We start from the raw sequence: 24,491 nt of genomic DNA on the forward strand, positions 1-24,491 counted from the left end.
CTTTGAAAGGCCCCACATGCCGAGCCCCTAACTTCTGACAACGTACAGTTGTTGGTAAGTACCACATGGAAAGCCACACTCTGTCCCCCACCTGTATTTTAGGACCAGGCTGGTGATGCTGGTTGATGGCCCACTTGTAGGCTGCCTTGGCCCTCGCCAGTTGCTCCTGCAGCATCTGCTGCATGGCCTGTAGTTCTTGCATCTATTCTGCTGCCACAGGGACTCCCAGAGTGGTGGTCGGGGTATGAAAGGTGAGAGGGTGGTATCCGTAGTTAGTGAAGAAGGGGGTCTGCTGGGTAGAGGCATGCACTGAATTGTTATAGGCAAGTCTGTGAGGGGTAGCAGATACACCCAGTTGGCCTGTTGATAGTTGACATATCAGTGAAGGTATTCTTCCAAGGTGACATTGACCTTTTCTGCCTGCCCATCCATCTGGGGGTGGTGTGCAGAGGATAGGCGTAGCTCGATTTGTAGCTGCTGCAGCAGGGTACACCAAAAATAGGCAGTGAACTCGGGTCTCCGATCCAAGACCAGGCTGTTCAGGAGTCCATGAGCCCGAAAAATGTGTTTGATGAACAGTTGAGCTGTCTCCTTGGCAGTTGGTAGGCATATGCATGGGATGAAATGGGCCATTTTGCTGAAAGCATCAGCTACCACCAGAATGGTGGTGTTCCCCTGGGATGAGGGTAGATCTGTGCTGAAGTCCAGGGTCACCATTCTCCAGGGTCCGTCTGGCATGGGCAGAGGATCTAACAGTCTGGCTGGGCGCCCTGGGGCATGTTTGGCCCTCATGCACATTGGGCAAGACTGCACAAAACTTTCCACATCATGCTTGACCCTGGGCCACCAAAAATCTAGTGTGACTGACTGGAGAGTTTTGAACACCCTGAAGTGCCCAGCGTTTGGGGTAACATAGCTTTGTTGCAGGATCTTGGCCTGGAGCTCTCCTGGGGACATGTACAGTGCTTCCTAATGTATAGCATCCCCCCACCTGGGAGTAGCCTGGCGTCTGATCCTGAGGGGGCTCCTGTTCTTGGGCAAATGGATCTTGTTCCTGGGCAGTGCATAGTGATCAGTATGGACCTCCACTATGTGCCGCACTCCTTTAAGGTGGTGCTGCCAGGTTTCGAACATGTTGCAGGTGGCCAGTAGCTCCTTCTCCCAGACTGTGTAATTTTGTTCAGAGTCGGTCAGTTTTTGGGAGGAGTATGCACAAGGAGGGCTGTAACAACACTGCTCCAATGGCTATGTCTGAGGCATCCATTTCCACCAATAAAGGTCGGTGGGGGTCGGCATGTTGTAGTATAGGTTCAGAGCAGAACAACAACTTTAGATGCTTAGAAGTCTGTTGGGTGGCTTTGGTGCATCTAAAGGGGCCAGTTCCTTTTAGGCAGTGTGGAGCGGTCATGTTGGAGAAAGCAGCGATGAAATGTCTATAGTAGTTGGTGAACCCCAGGAAATGCTGTAGGTCCTTTTGGGGTTGGGGGGGTGCCAGGAGAGCACACTATGCACCTTTTCCGGGTCCACCTCTACTCCTGTGGGGGTAATACGATATCCCAGAAAGTCCAGAGTGGTTAGATCGAACGCACCATTCTCCAACTTGGCATACAGGTGATGCTCTCTCAGTCTCTGCATTACAGCCCTCACATGAGCCTCATGCTGTTCTAGGGAGTCAGAGTAAATAAGGATGTTATCTAAATAGACTATCATAAAGCAATCTAAGGAGTCCTGAAAGATGTCATTCATAAAATCCTGGAAGACATCTGGAGCATTCGATAGTCCAAAAGGCATGACCGAGTACTCAAAGTGTCCATACAGAGTCTTGAAGGCAGTTTTGCACTCATCCCCTTCCTAGCTCCTGACATGGTTGTAGGCTCCGCAAAGGTCCAGCCAAGTGTAGATCTTGGCTATTTGCAATCGCTCCAGCATCTCACTGATAAGGGGGAGTGGGTAGCTGTTGGAGATGGTGATTTTGTTCAGCTCCCGGTGGTCATGGTAGGGGCATAGTTCCCCACTCTTTTTCCTGACAAATAGCAAAGGGACTTCGACAGTCAAATGAAACCCAGTTTCAAATTAACATCGAGGAAGTCCTTTAGAGTGGCCAAATCTGGCTCCAGGGTAAATGTGTCCAGAGGGAATCCGGGTCCCTGGGAGCAGGTCTGTGGCACAATCATATGGCCAATGAGGGGGGGCAACTGGTCTGTTTCCTTCTTGTCAAACACATCAGCATAATCCTGCTACTTTGCAGGCGGGGAGGGAGTGCAGCAGGCCCTGGAGCAACTGCTGCCACCACTGCGGTTGTGTCACATGCCGACAGTTGGCAGTTGGAAGCTGGAGTTCATGCCAATTCATCCAGAATCTCTTGGTACATCTGAGATGATTTGTTCCAATCCACTTCCTGCGCCAAAAATTGAAATGCTTTAGTATAAGTTCCGACAGAGTTTTTTCCCTGGTGAAGGTTTCATAGCTGGCAAGCTATGGTGACCTTCCGCTGGGGATCTCGAAAGACTTCTGCCATGGCAGTGATGAAATTGTCATACTGTGCCAACACAGGGTCATCCCGAAGCAACAGGGGGGTTGACCACTGGGTTGCCTCCCCTTCCAGTAGGCTGATTACAAAAGCCACTTTCAGTGAGTCATTGGGAAAGTCCGAGTGTTGCACTCTGATATACAGCTCACACTGTGTGATGAACATTGCAAATTGCTCCTGCTTCCCACTGTATCGGAGAGGAAGCCTGATGGACATTTTGACATGGGGCGCAGGCACTGGCTGAGCCGGATCACACCCCCACCCCCATTGCAAGGCAGTCACAGTGTTCCTGAGCTGGGTCACTTGGAGTTGCAGGTTCTGGTTCTCCACTTGGAGGGTCTGGGTTTCCTTCTGAAGAGTCTTGGTCATGGTGCGGAGTTGCTGGAGCTCAGCTATCAAGGACTCTAGGGCAGTCTGGTAGCCCTCCCCCATCCCACTGCTTGCTTCCATCTCTGTCATGGTGTCATTGGGTAGAGGGCAGTGGCTGCGACAAACTGTCCTGCCCAAACACCCTGACATCAGTCACAAACGAGGAGCTTTTCTTTTCTTTAATAGGTTTATTAAGGGATTTCAGTTCAGAGCACTTCATGAATCAGCTTACAGGTCACACAGGTTTCAGCATCATTACTAGGCTAGACTAGAGACAACTGCATGGCACTAAGATGTTGTCGCAGCAACTAGTCTCACCCCCTCATCCTGCTTAAGTAAGGTTGGATGGGCGCCCTACTTGTGTGAACTGAGTGTCACTGCTGGGAGAGTGTGTGCACATAAGAGCTCCACCTCAGGGGAGCCGTTGGCACACATTGTTCTTGCTGGTGCTGGTGCCTCCGTGAGGCAAGGGCAGCCACTCTGCCTCAGCAGGTCCCTTCTCGTCAGAGGGAAGTGCAATGCACTGGAGAGGTGGCAGAGCAGGTGTGGGTAGAGGAGGCGCATCAGGCAGGGTGGCAACTGCCTGGCTGGGCCAAGCTTCCTCATGGGTAACCGGAGCTTCAGGGGCAGAACTGTCATTGTCCAGAGAGAGGGAGTTCTTCATGTTCTGCGCGCCCGACGGCTCAACATGGGAAGCATCAGTCCATTCAGAGTCCTCCTCCTCCTCTGCCATCTTGCCACTCCACCCCATTCCGCTGGGCCCATGACAGTAAGGGTTTTGGAATTGCTCTGTCAGCTGTGCACTAGGAAGCCCCTAGTTTGAAATTCACCTCTGCCTCAGGGTCAGTCCTGCTATTAGATCAGGAGTAGCCAACATGATGCATCCCAGATGTTGTTGGAGTACAACTCCCATATGCCCCAGTTAGCCTGGGCAATGGTCACAGGTGATGGGAGTTGTAGTCCAGCAACATTTGGAGGGCACAACATTGACTACCCCTGCATTAGATAAAGTGAGTAGCCACCTCCGGCCACAGAGATTGGCTGTTATGAAAAGCAGCACATTGTTAGTAGTCACCCAATGAGAGTGACCTTGGAGATGGGATCGGAACCACTGTAAAACAGTTCCTCCAATACCCATCTCACCAAGTCGACCCAGAAGGATACCATGGTCAATGGTATCAAAAGCCACCGAGTGATTAAGTAAAAATAACAGGGTCACACTCCCCCTGTCCTTCTCCTGATAAAGGTCATCCCTCAGGGCAACCAAGGCTGATTCAGTCCCCTAACCAGGCCTGAACCCAGACTGGGATGGGTCAAGATAATCTGTTTCATCCAAGAGTACTTGCAATTGCTGTGCCACAACCCTATCAATCACCTTCCCTAAAAAGGGGGTATTTGCAACCAGTCAGTACTTGTCACAAACCAATGGGTCCAGGGTAGGCTTTTCACCACCTCTTTCAAGGTTGGGTCCACTGCCTCCTGCAATGATGTGTTGAGCACACTCTTGATCCACTCAGTCAACCCCCCTCTGCAAGAAGCCAAGAAGGGCAAGGGTTGAGAGGACACGTTGCTGGCTGCAGCATCGCAAGCACCTTGTCTATGTCATCAGGCCACATCAACTGAAACCGTTCCCAAGAAGTTGCAGCAGACGTTGCACTGGACACCTCATTGGGGACCACAGTAGATGTGAATGGGGCATCAAGACTGCTATGGAGCCGAGCAACTTTACCCTCAAAATGCCTTGCAAACAATTCACAGTGGGCCTCCAAAGGGTCTAAAACTCCATTTCCTGGAGTTGATTTCAACAGACTCCTGACAATACGAAAAAGCTCCACTGGACGGCTATTTGAGGATGTGATGAAGGCAGAGAACTGGGCCTTCTTCACCGCCATCACCACCACACAGTAGGCATGGTTATGATGTTTTACTCGTGCCTGATCAGCCTCACAGCACGTCTTTCGCCACTTGCGCTCTAGCCATCATCCAGCCTGCTTCATTGCCCTTAGTTCACTGGTGTACCATGGTGCAAACCGGGCTCCACAATGCTGGAGAGGGTGCTCAGGAGCAACTGTGTCAAGAGCCCGACGTGTCTCGCTGTTCCACAGCGTGACAAGGGATTCAACAGGGTCACCTGCTCTATCTACTGGGAACACCCCCAGGGCATTCAGGAATCCTGTGGATTCCATTAGGTTCCGGGGGCAGACCATCTTAATCTGTAAATCACCCCTGCAGGGAAGGATCATAGCCATAAGTCTAAACTTCACCAGGAAGTGGTCTGACCATGACAATTGAGTCACATCCACCCCCCCCATCTCCAGACCACCCCTTCCTCCATCTGGAACAAAAACCAAGTTGAAGTTGTGCTCTGCCCTATGTGTTGGGCCAGTGACAACTTGAGACAACTCCATGGTCATCATGGAGGCCATGAAGTCCTGAGCTGGAACACTAGAGGCAGCCTTAACATGGACATTGAAATCACCCAGCACTATCGTTTTGGGCTCCTCCAACACCACAGCCGAGATGGCCTCCGCCAGCTCAGTCAGAGAAGCTGCCGGGCAGCAGGGTGGACGGTACACCAGCAGCAACCCTAGTTTTACTGTCTCCTCGGCCCGACATCAGGTGCAGGCCCTCACAGCCAGCTCCAAGACAGAGTGGCTTCCTGCAACATCTTTGATATTTCCTTCTTGGCCCCCTAAAATCTAAATAATTACCAATTAACGGCAGGTTTCACTATGTTTCTGGCATTTACTATAACATATAAATTTACTATAACAGATGCATTTTAACTTTCTCCTTCTGACACAAGAATAGTTAATAATAGCAGAAAAGGCAGGGAATATGTAGAACTGAACAGGGCTAGGCTTGCAATATGTTGTTTACCCATTGGATGATGATGATGATGTAGGCACATAAAGGGCCATAGTTAAAACAAAGACTTTGTTTGTTTGTTTGTTCTTGAAATATTTATAATCTGTGCTTTCATAAAATATATCAGGGAGATATACAATATACAAATAAAATCAGTAAAAGTATCCATAAGTTTAAAACATGATTAAAAACATCAATAAAACATCAGTAGATATTGGATGGTTAAAAAAGAAATTCCTATTGTGAAATCCCATCTAAACAATATATTTTCAGATGTCATCTAAAAGAAGGCAGGGAGGTTTCCTGCCAAACCTGTACTGGTAGGGGGTTCCACAGGGCAGGGCCCATCACACAAGGCTCGGTCCCTTGTGGAGGGCAGCTGAATCTCAGGGATGTGAGGAACCACCAGAAGTGCCCCATCAGAAGATTATAGCAAACCAAACCAAACATTCCATCCAGACCAGGATCTCAGACAGATCCCACCCATCTTGATATGTGTCAAAAATTTAACAACAGCCATCACTCTAAATTATCACTCCAAGCCCAGGTAGATAAGACTACCCCATCCCAAATGGTGGCAAGAATCAACATTTTCTTCTAGGCAAAGATAATGACATGCAAGGACTGGGATGCCCCTTTAAAAAGGTTGGGGGGTGCCAGCACCTGACACTCTAAGGCAGTTGCTAGGGCCCCAGCAGGGTCTGCCAGCACTTACGTTTGAGTCAGGGTCTCCACATCAGCTAGTCCTCCGTTTTTATTCTCCAAATGTCCTGGAATGACACTACCTTGGGCACTCTGGGGCATTGTAGTAAATTTAAATGGCAGCTTCTAGCCACCTTTGAAGTGCTGCTGACACCACCAGGTAAGCCAACAAAAGGGGGGGCTACCGGAAGGGATATTGTCCAAGGCCTTCTCAAACCTGGAGCCAGCCCTAGTGGGGGAGATGACAACAGTGCAGCTATCCCCTTGCAAAAAGCTATCCATTATGTGGTCTAGTATATCCTATTACTTTCAAATTGAGCTTGAAGGACTATCTTGAAAAGGCTAAGATGCAGTTGGGAAACACTTTGAACTAATTTGCCTTGGTAAGCCCAAGGTTTATGTCATAAGAGTTAAATGTGTAGGAGTCCCCAGCTAGCAAAATAAAAATAGGTGATAATTAAGTTACTTGAGTAGTCCAGACCCTATTATGGGTTTAATAAGTATGTTTCCCACTTGTCTAGAAAGTAATAGCTTTTAGTGGAAAAATCAATAAGGCCTGATTATATTTTTCCTGTTGCTGAAGTTTAGAGGGAAAAATGGGGATAGCAAATTCATTTAAGCCAAGGTAGTTCCAAACTTTAAATTTATTTTTTTTTACAAGAAAACTTTAAAATTTGGAACTGTACTCATCTGTGTCTCGGTGTTGTGTGGAGGGATTACCCCTACCAGCATTCCAGCTATATACAAACTGAACACCATTATGAACCTGAGTGTCTGGCCTAGACCTGGATCTGCTGGACATTTCCATGTAACCAAGTGCAGCATTTTAACACATTATGTCTGGAATGAGAAACGCCTCTTTTAAAACACCCTGAATCAGGGGTGACAAACCTGTGGCTCTTCAGTTATTGGATTCCAATTCCCATCAGGCCCAACCAGCATGGCCAATGGGCAGGGATGATGGGAGTTGTAGTCCAGGAACATCTGGAGGGCTACAGGTTCCCCGCTCCTTCCCTAAAACCTGCTGACACAGAACCAGATATGCTAATCTTTAGATTTTCCACTAGTGTTGTTATCTATATTAGTTTTTGTTTTTCAAAGTTGTATTTATATATCCTGCCTTATCTTAGAGTTTGCAAAAGTTTACAATTCCAATTTCAAACTTTATATTTCAAAAGAAGGAAAGGGAAGTAGCAAGAAACCATTCAGAACTGCCAGCTGGGTTGAAATAAAAAATCTTTGTCTATTTAAAGGGGGGGGAGTTTGTATTTATATAAAAGCTTTGTTTCATAGGGTTGCTAGTCCCCCCACTTAAAAAAAAGTGAAATGTAAATTGTAATCTTTTGCCCACCTTAGAGATGGGGTAGGATGGAAAATCAACACAGATGTCAACAAAATTGTACTGTACGCTTCTATACATTAAACTAAGAGGCAAGAAGCTGCACATTTTTGAGAGGGTGTATTTTGTGAGAATGGAGACACCTTTGATGTTGAACTATCCTCCACATTGGCCCTGAGAACAATGCCTCAATGTGCAAACAAAGCCTGTACATAAGTGGACTTTTTGTAATCATTCCAGTAGAGGCAAAAGCTCTGTGTGACCATTCCTTTATATGTACATGCTTCCCCTGCTAAACTAACCAGTGATGTCCTTGCACACAAGGGGCCTTTCTGTGTGCGCACACACTGGAGTTCCACACTGGGATCTAGATCAGGAGCAAAAGGTGTCTGTGTTTCCCCTGACAAATAGAGAATTTCAGTCCAAGAGATTATGTAAATGGCTTTTTAAAACTGTACCAGGAAGGAACTTATCATACTGTTAACTGATTTTGCTGCTTCTAGCTCTATAAGGAATGTGTGCTAGCAAAGCCTTTGGGGCATTGCAAGGAATGGTAGAACTTACAGGAGTGCTGGGGGTGCACAGTTAAGAGCAAGCCAGGTTTGGAGTCAGCTAAATCAATCTCAGTGATTTGATTCTCAAGGGTGCGAAGAGATGAATGAAGATTATTTGCATGCTTGATGCAAAATTGTGCCCCTCGTGTGTGTATGTGTATGTATACATAATTAATAATTAATACATAATTATTAAATACATTAACAACATGGTGCCTGTTATTTGCATTTTATCATGTGCTGCCAGAGGCCAGCTGCCTCACCATGTCTAATTGTAAGTCTGGCTGCAAATAAGGCCCTGTCGTGGTTAGCGATGATGGATCTGATGCCTGCAGTGTCTGCTGAAGAGAAAACACAGGCTTTTTTACCCACCTCCATCACCACACAGCATGCATTTGAAGTAACAAATTTCCAGGAAACGAATCACACCCTGGAATAAAATTTTCTCTTTATCTTTCACTTGAATTACCACCAAGGTCTTGTGACAACTCTTTGGAGTTCTGACAAATTTGTTACAAAGAGAAGAAGAAGATCCTAAACAGAAAAGGAGAGTAAGATGATGAAGAAGCTAGAAGGAACTATTTCCTCCCCACTCCCACTCAGAAAGTTCTGTTACATCCCTCTAGGTGTTTTGGACTATAGTCTCTTAACACCCTGCCAGTATGACCATGTTGGCCGGGGCTGATGGGAGTTGTAGTCCAAAACAACTACAAAGGGGCACCAGGTTGATGAAGATGGTTGGCATCCATCATGGGCAAAGAAGCCCCCATCTGGGCACGTTTTTAATAAAAGTAATGTGTGAAAACAAATTATAGGCTTAATTTAGCTGTGATTCTCTGGCCAGCACCTGAGATTATATCCTCCTTCCCCGTCTCCCATTTTGTAGCTAATCATTCCAGTATAATAGCAATGAAGTCCTTCAAATATTATTTCCCATTTGCTAGCAGAAGTGCTACTAAGCTTCCACTTCCTCAAATCAGAAGCGGTCCTTTGAGAACAATGTCGAAGAAAGGCAATCTAATCAGTTCTTCAAGCTGAGAGTGGTGTCGGGGCTGCCCTTTTCACCCACCATCATTCACTTCCTGGAGTTTATTATGAAAAATCAGCAGAGTTTATCATAAAACTGAATTTAACAGAATACCAAAGAAAAGCCTCTCAGAACCTGTAAATAAGTATGCAAGATTGTCAAGAAAGATTTGAGTGTTTGTTAATCCAGACAAGACCGAGACGCTGTTAGTGAGTGCCTTCTCTGCCCAGATGGTGGATGTTCACCCTGTTCTGGATGGGGTTACACTCCCCTTGAAAGAACAGGTTCGTAGCTTGGGAGTTCTTTTTGACCCTTCCCTGTCTCTTGAGGCTCAGGTAGCCTCAGTGGCATGGAATGCTTTCTACCATCTCCGATTGGTAGCCCAGCTACGTCCCTATCTGGACAGTGACGACCTCGCCTCAGTCGTTCATGCTCTGGTAACTTCTAGATTGGACTACTGCAATGCGCTCTACGTTGGGCTGCCCTTGAAGATAGTTCGGAAACTACAGTTAGTCCAGAATGCAGCGGCCAGATTGTTGACGCGGACCAGAAAGTCCGCTCATATAACACCTGTTTTGGCCCGTCTGCACTGGCTTCCTATTTGTTTCCGGGCTAAATTCAAAGTGCTGGTTTTGACCTATAAAGCCTTACACGGCATGGGACCGCAATACCTGGTGGAGCGCCTCTCCCAATATGAAACTACCCGTACACTGCGCTCAACATCTAAGGCCCTCCTCCGAGTACCATCCCATCAAGAAGCTCGGAGGATGGTGACTAGAAATAGGGCCTTTTTGGTTGTGGCTCCCGAACTGTGGAATGGTCTCCCCGATGAGGTGCGCCTGGCGCCGACGCTGCTATGTTTTCGGCGCCAGGTGAAAACCTTTTTATACGCCCAGGCATTTTAAAGTGTATTTTTACAGTATTTTATTACTATGTTGTATTCTGGATGTTGTTTGGTTCTCGTATTGTTTGTGTGTTTTTGTTTTTTGAGTTATTATATTTATTGTATTTATATATTGTGCCTGCTTTTACCTTTTATGTACACCGCCCAGAGAGCCTTCGGGCTTAGGGCGGTATATAAATAAAATAAAATAAATAAATAAATAAATAAATTTACCTGGATAATGATGATAGTCATACAGCAATCGAATACTGATAAGATATTGATCCTCATTAATCAGAGGCTGACATTTTTATGTTCCATTAAATGATGGTCAAGGTGCTTCTGTATAAGGTCATCATCATCATGGTTTCATTTTTAAAAATTATTTTTGAAAAGCATTTTAGTCATCCTCTCCAAGGAGATTTACAAGATTTTCATAATCCATAGAATCTTAAAAAGAAACAGGTAATCAACAACAAAATCAGCAATAACACATGAAAAGCAAAGCTCCTGCTATGTGTAACTAATAGCATAACTTAATTTTAACCAGCTTAATATCCAAACTCAGCAATACTTGCAGATCTTCCCAAATTGCAGCAGCAATATATTCTCCCTATTACTGCCACCCACCCACCCAGCCCTGGAGAGTGGTTGCAAAAGGATCTGCTCCTGTCACCTGCACTCAGTGGAGGCTGGTGGCTCCATGTCAGTGAGGCAGTGGAATCCACCCCAGGGTTTTTGTCCAGAGCTGACCAAGGTGCTGAATCCCCTACAGATTTCAGCAACTTGAACAGCTCAGGGGAAAAACCTGGAGTGGATTCCACAGCCCCACTGACATGGAGCCACCAGCCGCCACTGGCTGCACTACTTTCTTTGGCCAAAGGGAATCTGAGCAAGGCCTTTCCCTTGTCATTCTTCATGTGAGTGTGTGTGTGGGGGGTCCATATATAGAGAAGCATTCATGTGCAAACAAGTATGTGAACCTTCAGTGTCTCAGTGTGCAACTAGCATGACTGAAAGAAGGAAAAGGGTCCCAGGAATGCAAAATAATTTTTATTATTCCCATCCTTCAGGTAGATATATGGAAGACATAAGCAGCAAATGAGAAAATAAGGCTGCAATCCTAACCATATCTACTCAGACGTAAGTCCTATTGAATTCAGTGGGGCTTATCCCAGGTAAGTGCGGTTAGGATTGCAGCTTAAGTTGTCTTCATTAGGCCTTTTTTATGTGTATATGATTACCAGAGTTAATTATGGAAGTGATGTCCCCACCCCACCCCCAGAAAGAGCAATGCCATTTGAAAAATGAAGGTGGCAGACTCTTCTCCAAATAATTCTATGGGGGAGTGTACTTTTTATTTTCTCACATTACAGTGGGGAGCAGTTCTCTCTTTTTAAATCTTGGTATGACTGAGCTAGGATCCATTTCAGTCATCATGACTGGTAGCCCCTTGGAAGACCATATACTTTCCATACAAAGGTCCTAGATTCAATCCCCAACGTCTCCAGATAGTGCTGGGAAAGACCCCTGTCTGAAAAATCTGAAGAGCTGCTGCCAGTCAGTGTAGGCAATATTGAGTTAGATGGACCAGTTGTCTGACTCAATGTAAAGCAGCTTCCTGTGTTCCTATGAGCTGCTGCAGGGATAGCCAATGTGGTACACCCCAGATACTGTTGGTTTCCCAATTCCCATCAGCCCCAGCCAGCATAGCCAATGGTCAAGGATGATGGGAGTTATAGTTCAGCTAATTCTGGAGGGTACCACATTGAAACCCCTGGGATAGACCAATATTCGTCGTCTATATTAATGTTCTGTCTCCACTGACCAGGACAGTATGCCTTTGAATGCCAGATCCCAGTTGCTGGGAATCACAAGCGGGGGGTGGGGGGAGCGTGTTACACCAATATCCTGCTTGCAGGCTTCACATAGGCTGAGAACAGGATACTGTACGAGATGGGCCTTTGGCCTGATCCAGCGGGGCTCTTCTTATCTGCACCATAATCAGGTGATATGGAGTGTCATGTATAGCTGCTGAGCAGCAGTTCCAGTTTACCTAAGAGCTTTGGGCACTTGGAATTGTTTCCCCATTCATATTGCGAAGTGTGCCATCCTTCTCCATGCATTAATGTATACAATGTATATTTACAGGAGGCTCTTGGATACGGAGGATGAGCTGTCAGATATCCAATCAGATTCAGTCCCGCTGGAAGTACGGGATTGGCTGGCTTCTACCTTCACGAGGAAAATGGGGATGACAAAAAGGAGGCCGGAGGAAAAACCAAAGTTTCGAAGCATCGTGCATGCCGTGCAAGCAGGGATTTTTGTAGAAAGGTGAGCTCTGGGTTTAGTAAGGTAAGGGGAAAGGCCCCAGCTTAGTGGTAGAGCATTTGTTTTGCATGCAAAAGAGCCTGGATTCAATCCTTGGCATGTCTGGCGAGGGATGGGAAAAACTCCGTCCAGAAACCATGAAGAACCACTGTTAGTCAGGGTAGACAAACCTTGAGGTAGACGGGCCAAAGGTCTGACTTGATATAAGGCTACTGTCTGTGTTCCTGGTACTAAGACAGAGCTATGAGCTATCAGTATCACTAACCAAGTGGCATGGTAAGGAAGAAGTAACAACTTTACTTTGCAGAATTTCTAACCTCTGGCTTCTTGTTCAAAAGCTCAGGCTGGGTACTATTAGCCCTGAACTTTGAAAAGGTTGAGACATCTGTGTATTTATATCAAAATATGCTGAAGTTGGTGGTATTTTTTATATAAATATGTAAAAACAAACACATTAAGATTTCAGTCCTCTACACAGCTCTGAAGACAGATCTGAAATGTTGACATGTGCTACGATGGAACGTTAAAATTCTGTTTCCACGTCTCATTGGCCAAGGAAGTGTTATCTCAAGTACTTACAGTTGTAGGGGAGTATTCAATGAATTTGTTAGCACAAGGATTTCTGTTGGCGCAAGGATTTTTGCTTGCACAATGGAACTTTACCCTGTTTTCTCCCCCATGCATGACCCTTACTCTGGAGGGTTGGGGGAACCCCTAGAACAGATTTAGGGGGCATGTAGAGGAAGAATAAGAGGGAAAGTCTGGTTGCGCAAGCAGAAATCCTTGCACTGACAGGACACTTACTTAGTGCTGCATTGGATACAACCCATAAGGTGCCATTAAAAGGAGATTGGCATAAAATACAGAGACCCTATATGTGAAAATATTGATTCTACTGTATTTGTATTACCTTGCTTTGGGCAGGGAACTTTACTGTCTTTCATATGATTTTCAGAGTCTCTTTATTTATTAACTCTAATTTCAAACTTCAAAAGGAACTCCAACAGAACTGGCCCCAAAGAATAAATATATCCTTTTTAGTTTCCAGATGTTGTTTCATTGAGTCTTCTTTTCTTCTAGAATGTACCGAAAGACCTCTAGCATGGTTGGTTTGGCCTATCCAGCTGAAGTGATAGCAACCTTTAAGGTGAGATCAGTTCAAGAACTTTACAGTACTTTTATGTTCACCGCCCAGAGAGCTGTTTGCTAGTCGGGCGGTATATAAGTTTAATAAATAAAATAATAATAATAATAGACAGTAGGGCTGGGGCAGAAGTTCAATTCAGTTCTCATTTAAAGACAAATCTACCTAATCTGCACCTTGCAAGACAATATGTGAAATGAAACACAGCCTGGGAAATATGCGTGCACATATATGCACACATATAATTAGTTGCCTTAACATTAGATTTATACAAAATATTTCAATACATATTAAAACAAACAGGCCGGAGACTATACAAGCTAACACACAACCTACATGGTTAAACCGCAATGCAGCAGAACTCACACAAAAGCCTGGACAAATGAGGAAGCCTTCAGCTAGTGCTGAAAACTCATGAGAGTCAACACCAGTCATATCTGGGAAGAGAGGGAATTCCATAAATGGGATGCCAATACTAAGTAGGCCCTCTTTCATGTTGCAGCATATTGAATTTCAGCTAACTGTGGCCAGTTAAGAGAGCCTCCCCTATAGGCCTTAATGCATGTGCAGGTCCATAGATTGGTCTTATCTAGTACTCAAATAGCACTTGTGGATTTAATGTAACAAAGTTTAATAATTTTGTTTCATTACTGTCTGTTTCTTATTGTTGGGGAAAATATACAAATCCTTAATTATCTCTCTTCCCTTGCCTCCAATTTGCTTACAGGATGTTGATAAATGGTCATTTGATGTGTTTGCCCTAAATGAAGCAAGTGGGGGCCACAGCCTGAAATTTATGATGTATGAATTGTTTACCAGATATGATCTACTGAGCCGTTTCAAGGTAAGAGATTTACTCTTAAAAAACAAACACCAAAACATACACAAGAAAAGGGAGACAACAATATGATTTATTTATATAGAAACAGTGTTTATTTAGTCACTATTGGAAAGACAAAGATGCAATTCAGCCACGTGCCATGTTAGGAGCAATTTAGGTAAAATAATACTATTAGCATTTCTGACTTCCCCCCTCCTTTTTTTCTCCTTTCCCCCCCTCCTCTATCCCCCCCCTTTTTAGCTTTTTTTCTTTCTCTCCCCACCCCCTTTTTGTAATCTAGGATCTTTTTTTATCCTGATTTATGGAAAATCCAAATGGGCTAATTAAATGTCTTCTTATGTTCCTCTATATTAGCTTTACTGAATATGCATGACTAAATTATGTATATCTATGTTGATTGCTTTGTTATGTACAACTGCTGTAAGATACTAGATATGGGAATTATGGTATAAAATAAATAAATAAATAAATAAAATTTTGTGCACCCACAAAACACCCCACCAAAACCAACAACATCAAGAGATATTTCATGTTACTTTTTTCCTAAACTCTGTAAACACTTGCCTATTGTAATTAATGAAGCATAGTTTATTTATTTATCTATTTATTATTTGATTTATATCCCGCCCTTCCTCCCAGCAGGAGCCCAGGGCGGCAAACAAAAGCACTAAAAACACATCAAAACATCATAAAAACAGACCTTAAAATACACCAAAACCAAACAACTTTAAAAACATTTTTTAAAAAGCTTTAAAAGCATCTTTAAAAAAGGGTTTAAAAACATTGTTTTAAAAAAACATATTAAGAAGCAATTCCAACACAGACGCAGACTCGGATAGGTCTCAACTTAAAAGGCTTGTTGAAAGAGGAAATTTATTTATTTATTTATTTATTTATTAGATTTATGTATTTATTTATTAGATTTATATACCGCCCCATACCCGAAGCTCTCTGGGCGGTTCACAACACAAACATCCAATATACAATTAAAATATATATTAAACAACTTAAAAATAAAGTAATTATACCAGAAACCTAAACATAATTAAACACATAAGCAGCTACAAAACTCAACACTAAAATATTAAATATTAAAAAAGTGTTAAATTGGTTAAATATTAAGATGTTAAGATGTTAAATATTAAAATATTAAATATTAAAATCTTAAAATATTAAAATATTAAAATATTAAAATGCCTGGGAGAAGAGGAAGGTTTTTACCTGGCGCCGAAAAGATAACAATGTTGGCGCCAGGCATACCTCATCAGGGAAAGAATTCCATAATTCGGGAGCCACCACTGAGAAAGCCCGGTTTCTCGTTGTCACCTTCTGGGCTTCTCTCTGAGTAGGCCCCCGAAGAAGGGCCTTTGATGTTGAACGCAGCGTACGGGTAGGTTCATATCGGGAGAGGCGTTCCATCAGGTATTGTGGTCCCAAGCCGTGTAAGGCTTTATAAATTAAAACCAGCACCTTGAATCGAGCCCGGAAGCATATAGGCAGCCAGTGCAAGTGGGCCAGAATCGGTGTTATATGTTCGGACCTCCGAGTCCCTGTTAACAGTCTGGCCGCTGCATTTTGCACGAGCTGTAGCTTCTGAACCGTCTTCAAAGGCAGCCCCACGTAGAGTGCATTGCAGTAGTCCAATTTAGAGGTTACCAGTGCATGGACAACTGAAGCAAGGTTTTCCCTGTCCAGATAGGGGCGTAGTTGGGTCACCAACCGAAGTTGATAAAAAGCACTCCTTACCACCGAGGCTACCTGTGCCTCTAGTGACAGGGATGGTTCTAAAAGAACTCCCAAACTACAGACCTGCTCCTTCAGGGGGAGTGCAACCCCATCCAGGACAGGTTGAACATCCACCATCTGGTCAGGGGAACCACCTACTAACAGCATCTCAGTCTTGTCTGGATTGAGCCTCAATTTATTCGCTCTCATCCAGTCCATTACCGCAGCCAGGCATCGGTTCAGCACCTTGACAGCCTCACCTGAAAAAGATGAACAGGAGAAGTAGAGCTGCGTGTCATCAGCATACTGGTGGCAACGCACTCCAAAACTCCTGATGACGGCACCCAGCGGCTTCATGTAGATGTTAAAAAGCATGGGGGATAGTACTGACCCCTGTGGGACTCTGTATTGGAGGGCCCAGGATGCCGAGCAAAACTCCTCAAGCACTACCTTCTGGAGGCGACCCGCCAAGTAGGAGCAGAACCACTGCCAAGCAGTACCTCCAACTCCCAGATCAGCGAGTCTCCCCAGGAGGATACCATGGTCGATGGTATCAAAAGCCGCTGAGAGATCAAGGAGGATCAACAGAGTTACACTCCCCCTGTCTTTCTCCCGACAAAGGTCATCATACAGGGCGACCAAGGCCGTCTCCGTGCCAAAACCGGGCCTGAAACCCGATTGAAATGGATCTAGATAATTGGTCTCATCCAAGAGCGTCTGGAGCTGGTCCGCAACCACTCTTTCCAAGACCTTGCCCAAGAATGGAACATTCGCTACAGGCCTGTAATTGTTAAGATTTTCTGGGTCCAGGGAAGATTTCTTCAGAAGTGGTCTCACCACCGCCGCCTTCAGGCAGCCAGGGACCACTCCCTCTCGCAATGAGGCATTAATCACTTCCCTGGCCCAGCCGGCAGTTCCAACCCTGCTAGCTTTTATCAGCCAAGAGGGGCAAGGGTCCAATGTAGAAGTGGTTGCACGCACCTGTCCAAGCACCTTGTCAACGTCCTCAAGCTGTACCAATTGAAACTCATCCAACAAATCATGACCAGACTGTGCTCTGGATACCTCATTTAGTTCCACTGCTATAACATTGGAGTCCAAGTCCTGACGGATGCAAGAGATTTTATCTTGGAAGTGCCTAGCAAATTCATTACAACGGGCTTCGGATGGATCTATCATGTCCTTAGGGCCAGAATGTAACAGCCCTCGGACAATTTTAAAAAGCTCCGCCAGCCGGCAGATAGAAGATTGTATGGTGGCAACAAAATATTGTTTTTTCGCTGCCCGCACTGCCCCTAAATACAGCTTGGTATAGGCACTTACCAGTGCGAAATTGCATCCATCAGGAGTTCGTCTCCATCTGCACTCAAGCTGTCTCCTATACTGTTTCATCGCTCTCAGCTCTGGAGTGTACCATGCAGCTGTATGAGCTCTACCCAGGAGAGGGCACTCAGGAGCGATCATGTCAGCTGCCCGGGTCATTTCAGTATTCCACAATTTGACCAGGGTTTCGACAGGAGCGCCAGCCTTATCAGCTGGAAAACTCCCCAGAGCCTTTTGAAAACCATCCGGATTCATTAGTCTCCGGGGGCAGACCATCTTAACAGGTCCCCCACCCCTGCAGAGGGGAGAAGCCGCTGTAAGTCTAAACTTCAACAAGCAGTGATCTGTCCATGACAAAGGGGCTGATGTAAGACTCCCTACCTTCAGATCACCTTCACCCTGTCCTGTTGCAAAAATCAAGTCTAGAGTATGCCCTGCCACATGTGTTGGGCCGATAGCGTATTGGGACAGACCTATTATTGTCATGGAGACCATGAAGTCCTGAGCCACCCCAGATAAGGTGGCCTCGGCATGGATGTTGACATCCCCCAGCATCAAAAGTCTAGGGAATCTCAACAATACATCCGAGACTACCTCCGTCAGCTCAGTTAGGGAGTCTGTTGGGCAGCGGGGTGGGCGGTACACCAGCAGAATCCCCAATCTGTCCCCCTGACCCAACACAAGGTGCAAACACTCCAGACCAGTAGCCAAATGGACAGGGTGCTTGGAGAGAGAGATGGAACTCCTATAGACCACAGCAATCCCCCCTCCCCGGCCCTCAGATCTACCCTGATGCTGAACTGAATACCCAGGTGGGCATAGCTGGGAGAGACTAACCCCACCCTGCTCACCCACCCAGGTCTCGGTTATACATGCCAGATCGGCCGCCTCATCCACAATTAAATCGTGGATGAGAGAGATCTTGTTATGAACCTATCTGGCATTTAAGAGCAGCATCCAGAGATCCGAGAGCTGGCTGATAGGGCAACCAACAAACCTGTGGGTGCGTGGAGGACCGGAACACGGCACAGCTGTTAACTGTCTGGGCCGCATTCCCCTCACCTGGCAAGTCCTCCGCACAATGTTATATCTCCCTCTACCCTGCAGGCCCAGGGCCTGCAGGAAGAGAACATCGCTGCACAGGGAAGGAGAGTCTGCTGCTGCTGCTGCTGTGGGATCACCACCTCCACCACCCTTCCCTGTGGGACTTCTGCCTGGCAGACCTGCATCCTGCAGGACCAGGCCCCAGGTACCCAGCCAGCTGGGACTGATTGCTACCACCTGTCCCTCTTTGGAGGGATGCATAAGCCGGCTGGCTGGGGTGGCCTGGGTGTTTGTTTGTTTGTTGTTTGTTTTTTGTGTGCTGCTTTTTTGGGGGGGGGGATTAACGAGGATTAATTTTATGATGTTTTAATAGGAAATTGGTTTTAAATTGTTTAGGACTGTGGTTTGTTTTTGTATATGTATAATGTATAGCTTTTTGTTATTGTAAGTCACCTAGAGTGTCCACTAACCTGGACAGATAGGCGACCAATAAATAAAATATTATTATTATTTATTATTACCCATTACTACATGAATTGGGGCCCCCAGAAATCCTCCCAATCGACTTTGGCTCCTCTCTCACAGGCACATATTGCAAAAACCCCACACACACACACTCAGACTATACACTCCCCCACACACTTTTGAAAGTCTTCAAAAGGTGCCGAAAAGATAGCAGAGATGGCGCCTGCCTAATATTTAAGGGGAGGGAATTCCGCAGGGTCGGTGCCGCCACACTAAAGGTCCGTTTCCTATATTGTGCAGAACGGACCTCCTGATAAGATGGTATCTGCAGGAGGCCCTCACCTGCAGAGCGCAGTGATCAACTGGGTATATAAGGGGTAAGACGGTCTTTCAGATATCCTGGTCCCAAGCCATATAGTGCTTTGTACACCAAAACTAGAAACTTGAACTTGGCCCGTGGCTAATAGATAGCCAGTGCAATTCTTTCAGCAGGGGGATGATATGTTGGCGATACCCTGCCCAAGTGAGCAATCTCCCCACTGCATTTTGCACCATCTGCAGCTTCCAGACCAACCACAAGGGCAGTCCCACATAGAGCACACTACAGTAATCCAACCTGGAGGTTACCAGTGCATGGACAACAATGGTCAGGCTATCCCGGTCCAGAAATGACCACAGCTGTCTTACCAGCTGAAGCTGGTAAAAGGCACTCCTAGCCACGGAGGTCATCTGGGCCTCTAGTGACAAAGACGGATCCAGGAGCACCCCTAGACTACGGACCTGCTCTTTCAGAGGAAGTACAACCCCATCCAAAGCAGGCAACTGACCAATTATCTGAACTCGGGAACCACCAACCCACAGTGCCTCCATCTTGCTAGGATTCAGGCTCAGTTTATTGGCCCTCATCCAGCCCACCACCAAGTCCAGGCAGCGGTCAAGGGCTTGCATGGCCTCTCCCGATTCAGATGTTATGGAGAAATAGAGCTGGGTATTGTCAGCGTACTGCTTACACCTCGCCCCAAAGCTCCTGATGACCGTTCCCAACGGCTTCATATAGATGTTAAACAGCATGGGGGACAAGATAGTACCCTGTGGCACCACACAGTACAACTGCCAGGGGGCCAAAAGACAGTCACCCATTGCTATTCTCTGAGAGCGACCCTGGAGATAGGATTGGAACCACTGTAAAACAGTTCCTCCAATACCCATCTCACCAAGTCGGCCCAGAAGGATATCATGGTCAATGGTATCAAAAGCCTCTGCGTGATCAAGTAGGAATAACAGGGTTGTACTCCCCCTGTCCTTCTCCTGATAAAGGTCATCTATCAGGGTGACCAAGGCCGATTCAGTCCCATAACCAGGCCTGAACCCAGACTGGGATGGGTCAAGATAATCTGTTTCATTCAAGAGTACTTGCAATTGCTGTGCCACAACCCTCTCAATCACCTTCCCTAAAAAGGGGGTATTTGCAACCGGTTGGTAGTTGTCACAAACCACTGGGTCTAGGGTGGGCTTTTTCAGGAGTGGTTAGATCACCGCCTCTTTCAAGCCAGCTGGAACCACTCCCTCCTGCAATGATGCATTGACTACACCCTGGATCCACTCGGTCAGACCCCCTCGGCAAGCTTTAATAAGCCAAGAAGGGCAAGGGTCAAGAGGACAAGTTGCTGGCCGCAGCATTGCAAGCACCTTGTCTACGTCATCAGGCCGCATCAACTGAAACCGTTCCCAAGAAGTTGCAGCAGACGTTGCACTGGACACCTCATTGGGGACCACAGTAGATGTGGATGGGGCATCAAGACTGCCACAGAGGCGAGCAACTTTACCCTCAAAATGCCTTGCAAACAATTCACAGTGGGTCTCCAAAGGGTCTAAAACTCCATTTCCTGGAGTTGATTTCAACAGCCCCCTGACAATATGGAAAAGCTCCATTGGATGGCTACTTGAGGATGTGATGGAGGCAGAGAGGTGGTCCTTCTTCGCCGCCCTCACCGCCACACAGTAGGCATGGTTATGATGTTTTACTTGTGCCCGATCAGCCTCACCAGCAAATATTTTGCCACTTGCGCTTTAGCCGTCGTCCAGCCTCTTTCATTGCCTTTAGCTCACTGGTGTAGCAAGGCGCAAACACAATGCCGGAGAGGGCACTCGGGGACAACCGTGTCAAGAGCCCGACGCGCCTTGCTGTTCCACAGCGTGACAAGGGCTTCAACAGGGTCACCTGCTCTATCTACTGGGAACTAGTGCAAGTTTCCTTTGTACCATGACAACATAAAATGGGCAGCTAGTAGATATGATATGCATAATCTCCATGTATGAGAAAAATAACATATGTAGAGGTTGTAAGGATGTCACTCGATGGAGACCTGCTAAATAAGTAGCTGAAATTACAGCAGTGGGCTTCCTGTCAGGGGTCAGGCCCAAGGATGGGCAACGATCTTGGGCAGGAGCCAGCAGATTAAAGACAGAAAGCAGAAGGCCAGGAAACTGGTGGGGTAGAGTTGGGGGTGACAGACAATGAGTGGCCTCCCTCGGTGACAAGTTGCCCAGATTGAGGAGCTCTGGGAGTTTCAGTTTCAAAGAATCATACAGCATTAGCTCTGCAATGTCACCTGACTTTCCAGCCCAGGAGGATTATGGGTTGTTAAATGTCCTATCTGTAGGTATTTGTTGCATATTTATCGACTGGCTGATTTCTGCCTTGCTCCATCCCAAAATCTTAGGATGAAATAGGAAATGGAAAATTAGCAGTGCATGTCATGTAGACTGCACACCTGAAATCTGACAATTTTTAAGAATGTTATGTTTGCCTCTTGCAGATCCCTGTTCCTAGTCTCATTTCATTTGGAGAAGCTTTGGAAACTGGCTACAGCAAATATCGAAACCCTTACCACAACTTAATCCATGCAGCTGACGTTACCCACACTGTGCATTGCATCATGCTTCTTACTGGTATCATGGTAAGAAACAATGAGTTGGCCCAAGCCCATAGGAACTTGATGTGATGACATAATGCACAGCCAAATCAGATTACTAAGCACTGATGGGATAAATACTGTAAATATATGTTTTCTTTTGGCAAACCAGAGGCCGTGATCCAAAGAGCACCTTTAGGCGTGCTCAAAGGCCAGCTTCTAGACACCATTTGCATTTGCCCCATTGTTCAGCCATGCCTTTGTAGTCACTAAGCCAACCTTCTCACAGCTCATGCATTAAAGAAAAAGGCTGTCTCCCTTCCAGAGACAAACAGAATGCCAGTCTGGAACTTTTACCCTCAGCTACATATGAGTATCCTGATGGCAGAATTAGGAAGAGGAACAAGCTTACACCCTCATCCCTCAAACAGTCCTTGATCAGTCTTCTAGGATACCTGTAAGATAATTGTGCCTTGAGGCTTAAGGCTTCACTGATAAATGCAAAGGCTCCAGTCTTAGGGTCACTCCCTGCAACCTTTCTTGCAATATGAGAATCCTATATGTTACTAGTGCAAGGGCAGACTATGGTAGGAGACGTGGCTCTCCAGATGTTGTTGCACTCCAACTCCCATCAGCCCCCCAGATAGCATGGCCAGTAATCAGGGATGATGGGTGTTATAGTCCAGTAACATCTGGAGAACATCAGGTTCCCTATCCCTGCTGTATATTAAGAAAGACCAGGACTATATAAGACAAGTTGAATATTTCATTTGTGTAAAAGTTAGACAGAGATGAACTATTTGTACTGCATATGACAGGGTTTTGTTTTTGTTGACTAGCACTGGCTCACTGAACTGGAAATATTAGCAATGATATTTGCAGCTGCAGTCCATGACTATGAGCATACTGGGACTACTAACAATTTCCACATTCAGGCCAGGTAAGCCTGTTGCATAGTAATTTAATTCTTCTTCTTCTTCTTCTTCTAATAATAATAATAATAATAATAATAATAATAATAATAAATACACCTAAAATCGGGGGGGTGGAATCTTTGATCAGGCTTTCCAGTGTTGCTTATCTGCAAGATCTCATGGCATATTCCCATGGCAGTAATGCCAACGATATAATGTAGATGGTTCCACTAAAACAATAATTTCAGAGTTTCCAGGAGGGACAGGAAGAGGCAAAATAAATTGAGAGAATGCAGGCCGTAATTGCCTGGAGATGTTGTAGGTGAGCACAGTGGTGACAGAAAACATTTTAGTCTGTTTCTGGGTAGGGTTGCCATCCCTCATTGGAGCTGCTACTGATATTTTAAAGTTTATTTATATCCCGTCATTCTTTGAAGTAACTCAGGGTGACATAGCTTTTATCAAGCCTGGTTCCAGAGGTCAGCCAGAATGGTACTGTCCAAGATCCCAGAAGCTCAGAAGTGGCCTCACTGGCCCAACCCAGCTGTGCCACCCAATAGTGTAGTGGCAAATTCAGAAGTGTAGGGTCCCTTCATGACTCATGGCAGCCCCCTCACAGCCATGTCCCCTTTTCCACTTTCCCTCATCTCCCTTGCTCTCCATGTCCACACTCCACTACAACAGATGTCCCTAGCAGCCAATCGGCATGAAAGGGGGGGCTGTGTATTAGCTACTTAGAAGAGTCTTCTCAGTGGCTCTTTTCATTCTGAATGGCTCCAATCACAAGGACTCTTCTCAGTGGCTAACACACTCCCTTTTCATGCTAACTGGCTCATACATAGGGACCTGGCTGGAACCCTGCTCCCAAAAAAGTAAGTGGCCTATGACACACACACACCCTGACCCCAGACAACTGCATCACTGGTGCCACCACTCCCCCCTCCCAGGTGGCTTTTTAGTGCTGGGTAGGCAGTGTTGCCACTTGTGAATGAGAGCCAATCGTTGTATTTGGGGTGCATTAAGATAATGGATTGTGTCCATGGATAGTTGCTGACCGTAGCTGCCATTCAAAAGCAGCACTGCTGCTTGGCCACTGTTAAAAGACTACCTGGGGGCCTGGTGGGGAATGGTGCTGCCACCATGGCAGAGGCCACAGAATGGAAAAAAATTAGAGTGGTAATATTGATGTGTGTGTGTGTGTCAGGGCTGTGGAGTCGTGGAGTTGGAGTTGGAAGCAATTTTGGGTGGAGTCAGAGTCGGTAGAAATGTACCGACTCCAACTCTGGCTTCAAAATAAATTTTGATTGACAATTTTTAAAAAAATTAAGTTCAAAATGTCAAAGAAGCTTTCCATGAAGTCAGCTGTAGTTGAGCATTTCACCATAACTCAAGATGGAAAACATTTTGTGTGTCCGTGTATGACACAGGACCCAGATGAAGACAAATGCTGTGATGCCAAGATCAGCGCATATTGAGGCAGCGATAAAAATGCTCCTACAAGAGCTTCCAATTTAAAA

At 45.8% G+C, this 24,491-nt stretch overlaps 1 protein-coding gene across 2 annotated transcripts in view; it reads left to right on the forward strand.

The window, feature by feature from the left end:
• PDE1A (phosphodiesterase 1A) overlaps positions 1-24,491 on the forward strand; it is a 158,189-nt gene that overhangs the window by 93,565 nt on the left and 40,133 nt on the right. For both annotated transcript variants that reach the window (XM_061608284.1, XM_061608283.1), the window contains exons 3-7: positions 12,424-12,606; positions 13,684-13,750; positions 14,475-14,591; positions 21,965-22,105; positions 22,900-23,000. In XM_061608284.1, coding sequence (XP_061464268.1) covers positions 12,424-12,606; positions 13,684-13,750; positions 14,475-14,591; positions 21,965-22,105; positions 22,900-23,000 — 609 coding nt within the window. The remainder of the gene's footprint in view (positions 1-12,423; positions 12,607-13,683; positions 13,751-14,474; positions 14,592-21,964; positions 22,106-22,899; positions 23,001-24,491) is intronic.

The sequence above is a fragment of the Rhineura floridana genome, chromosome 2, assembly GCF_030035675.1.
Source record: "Rhineura floridana isolate rRhiFlo1 chromosome 2, rRhiFlo1.hap2, whole genome shotgun sequence".
In the NCBI taxonomy this organism is placed as follows: Eukaryota; Metazoa; Chordata; class Lepidosauria; order Squamata; family Rhineuridae; genus Rhineura; species Rhineura floridana.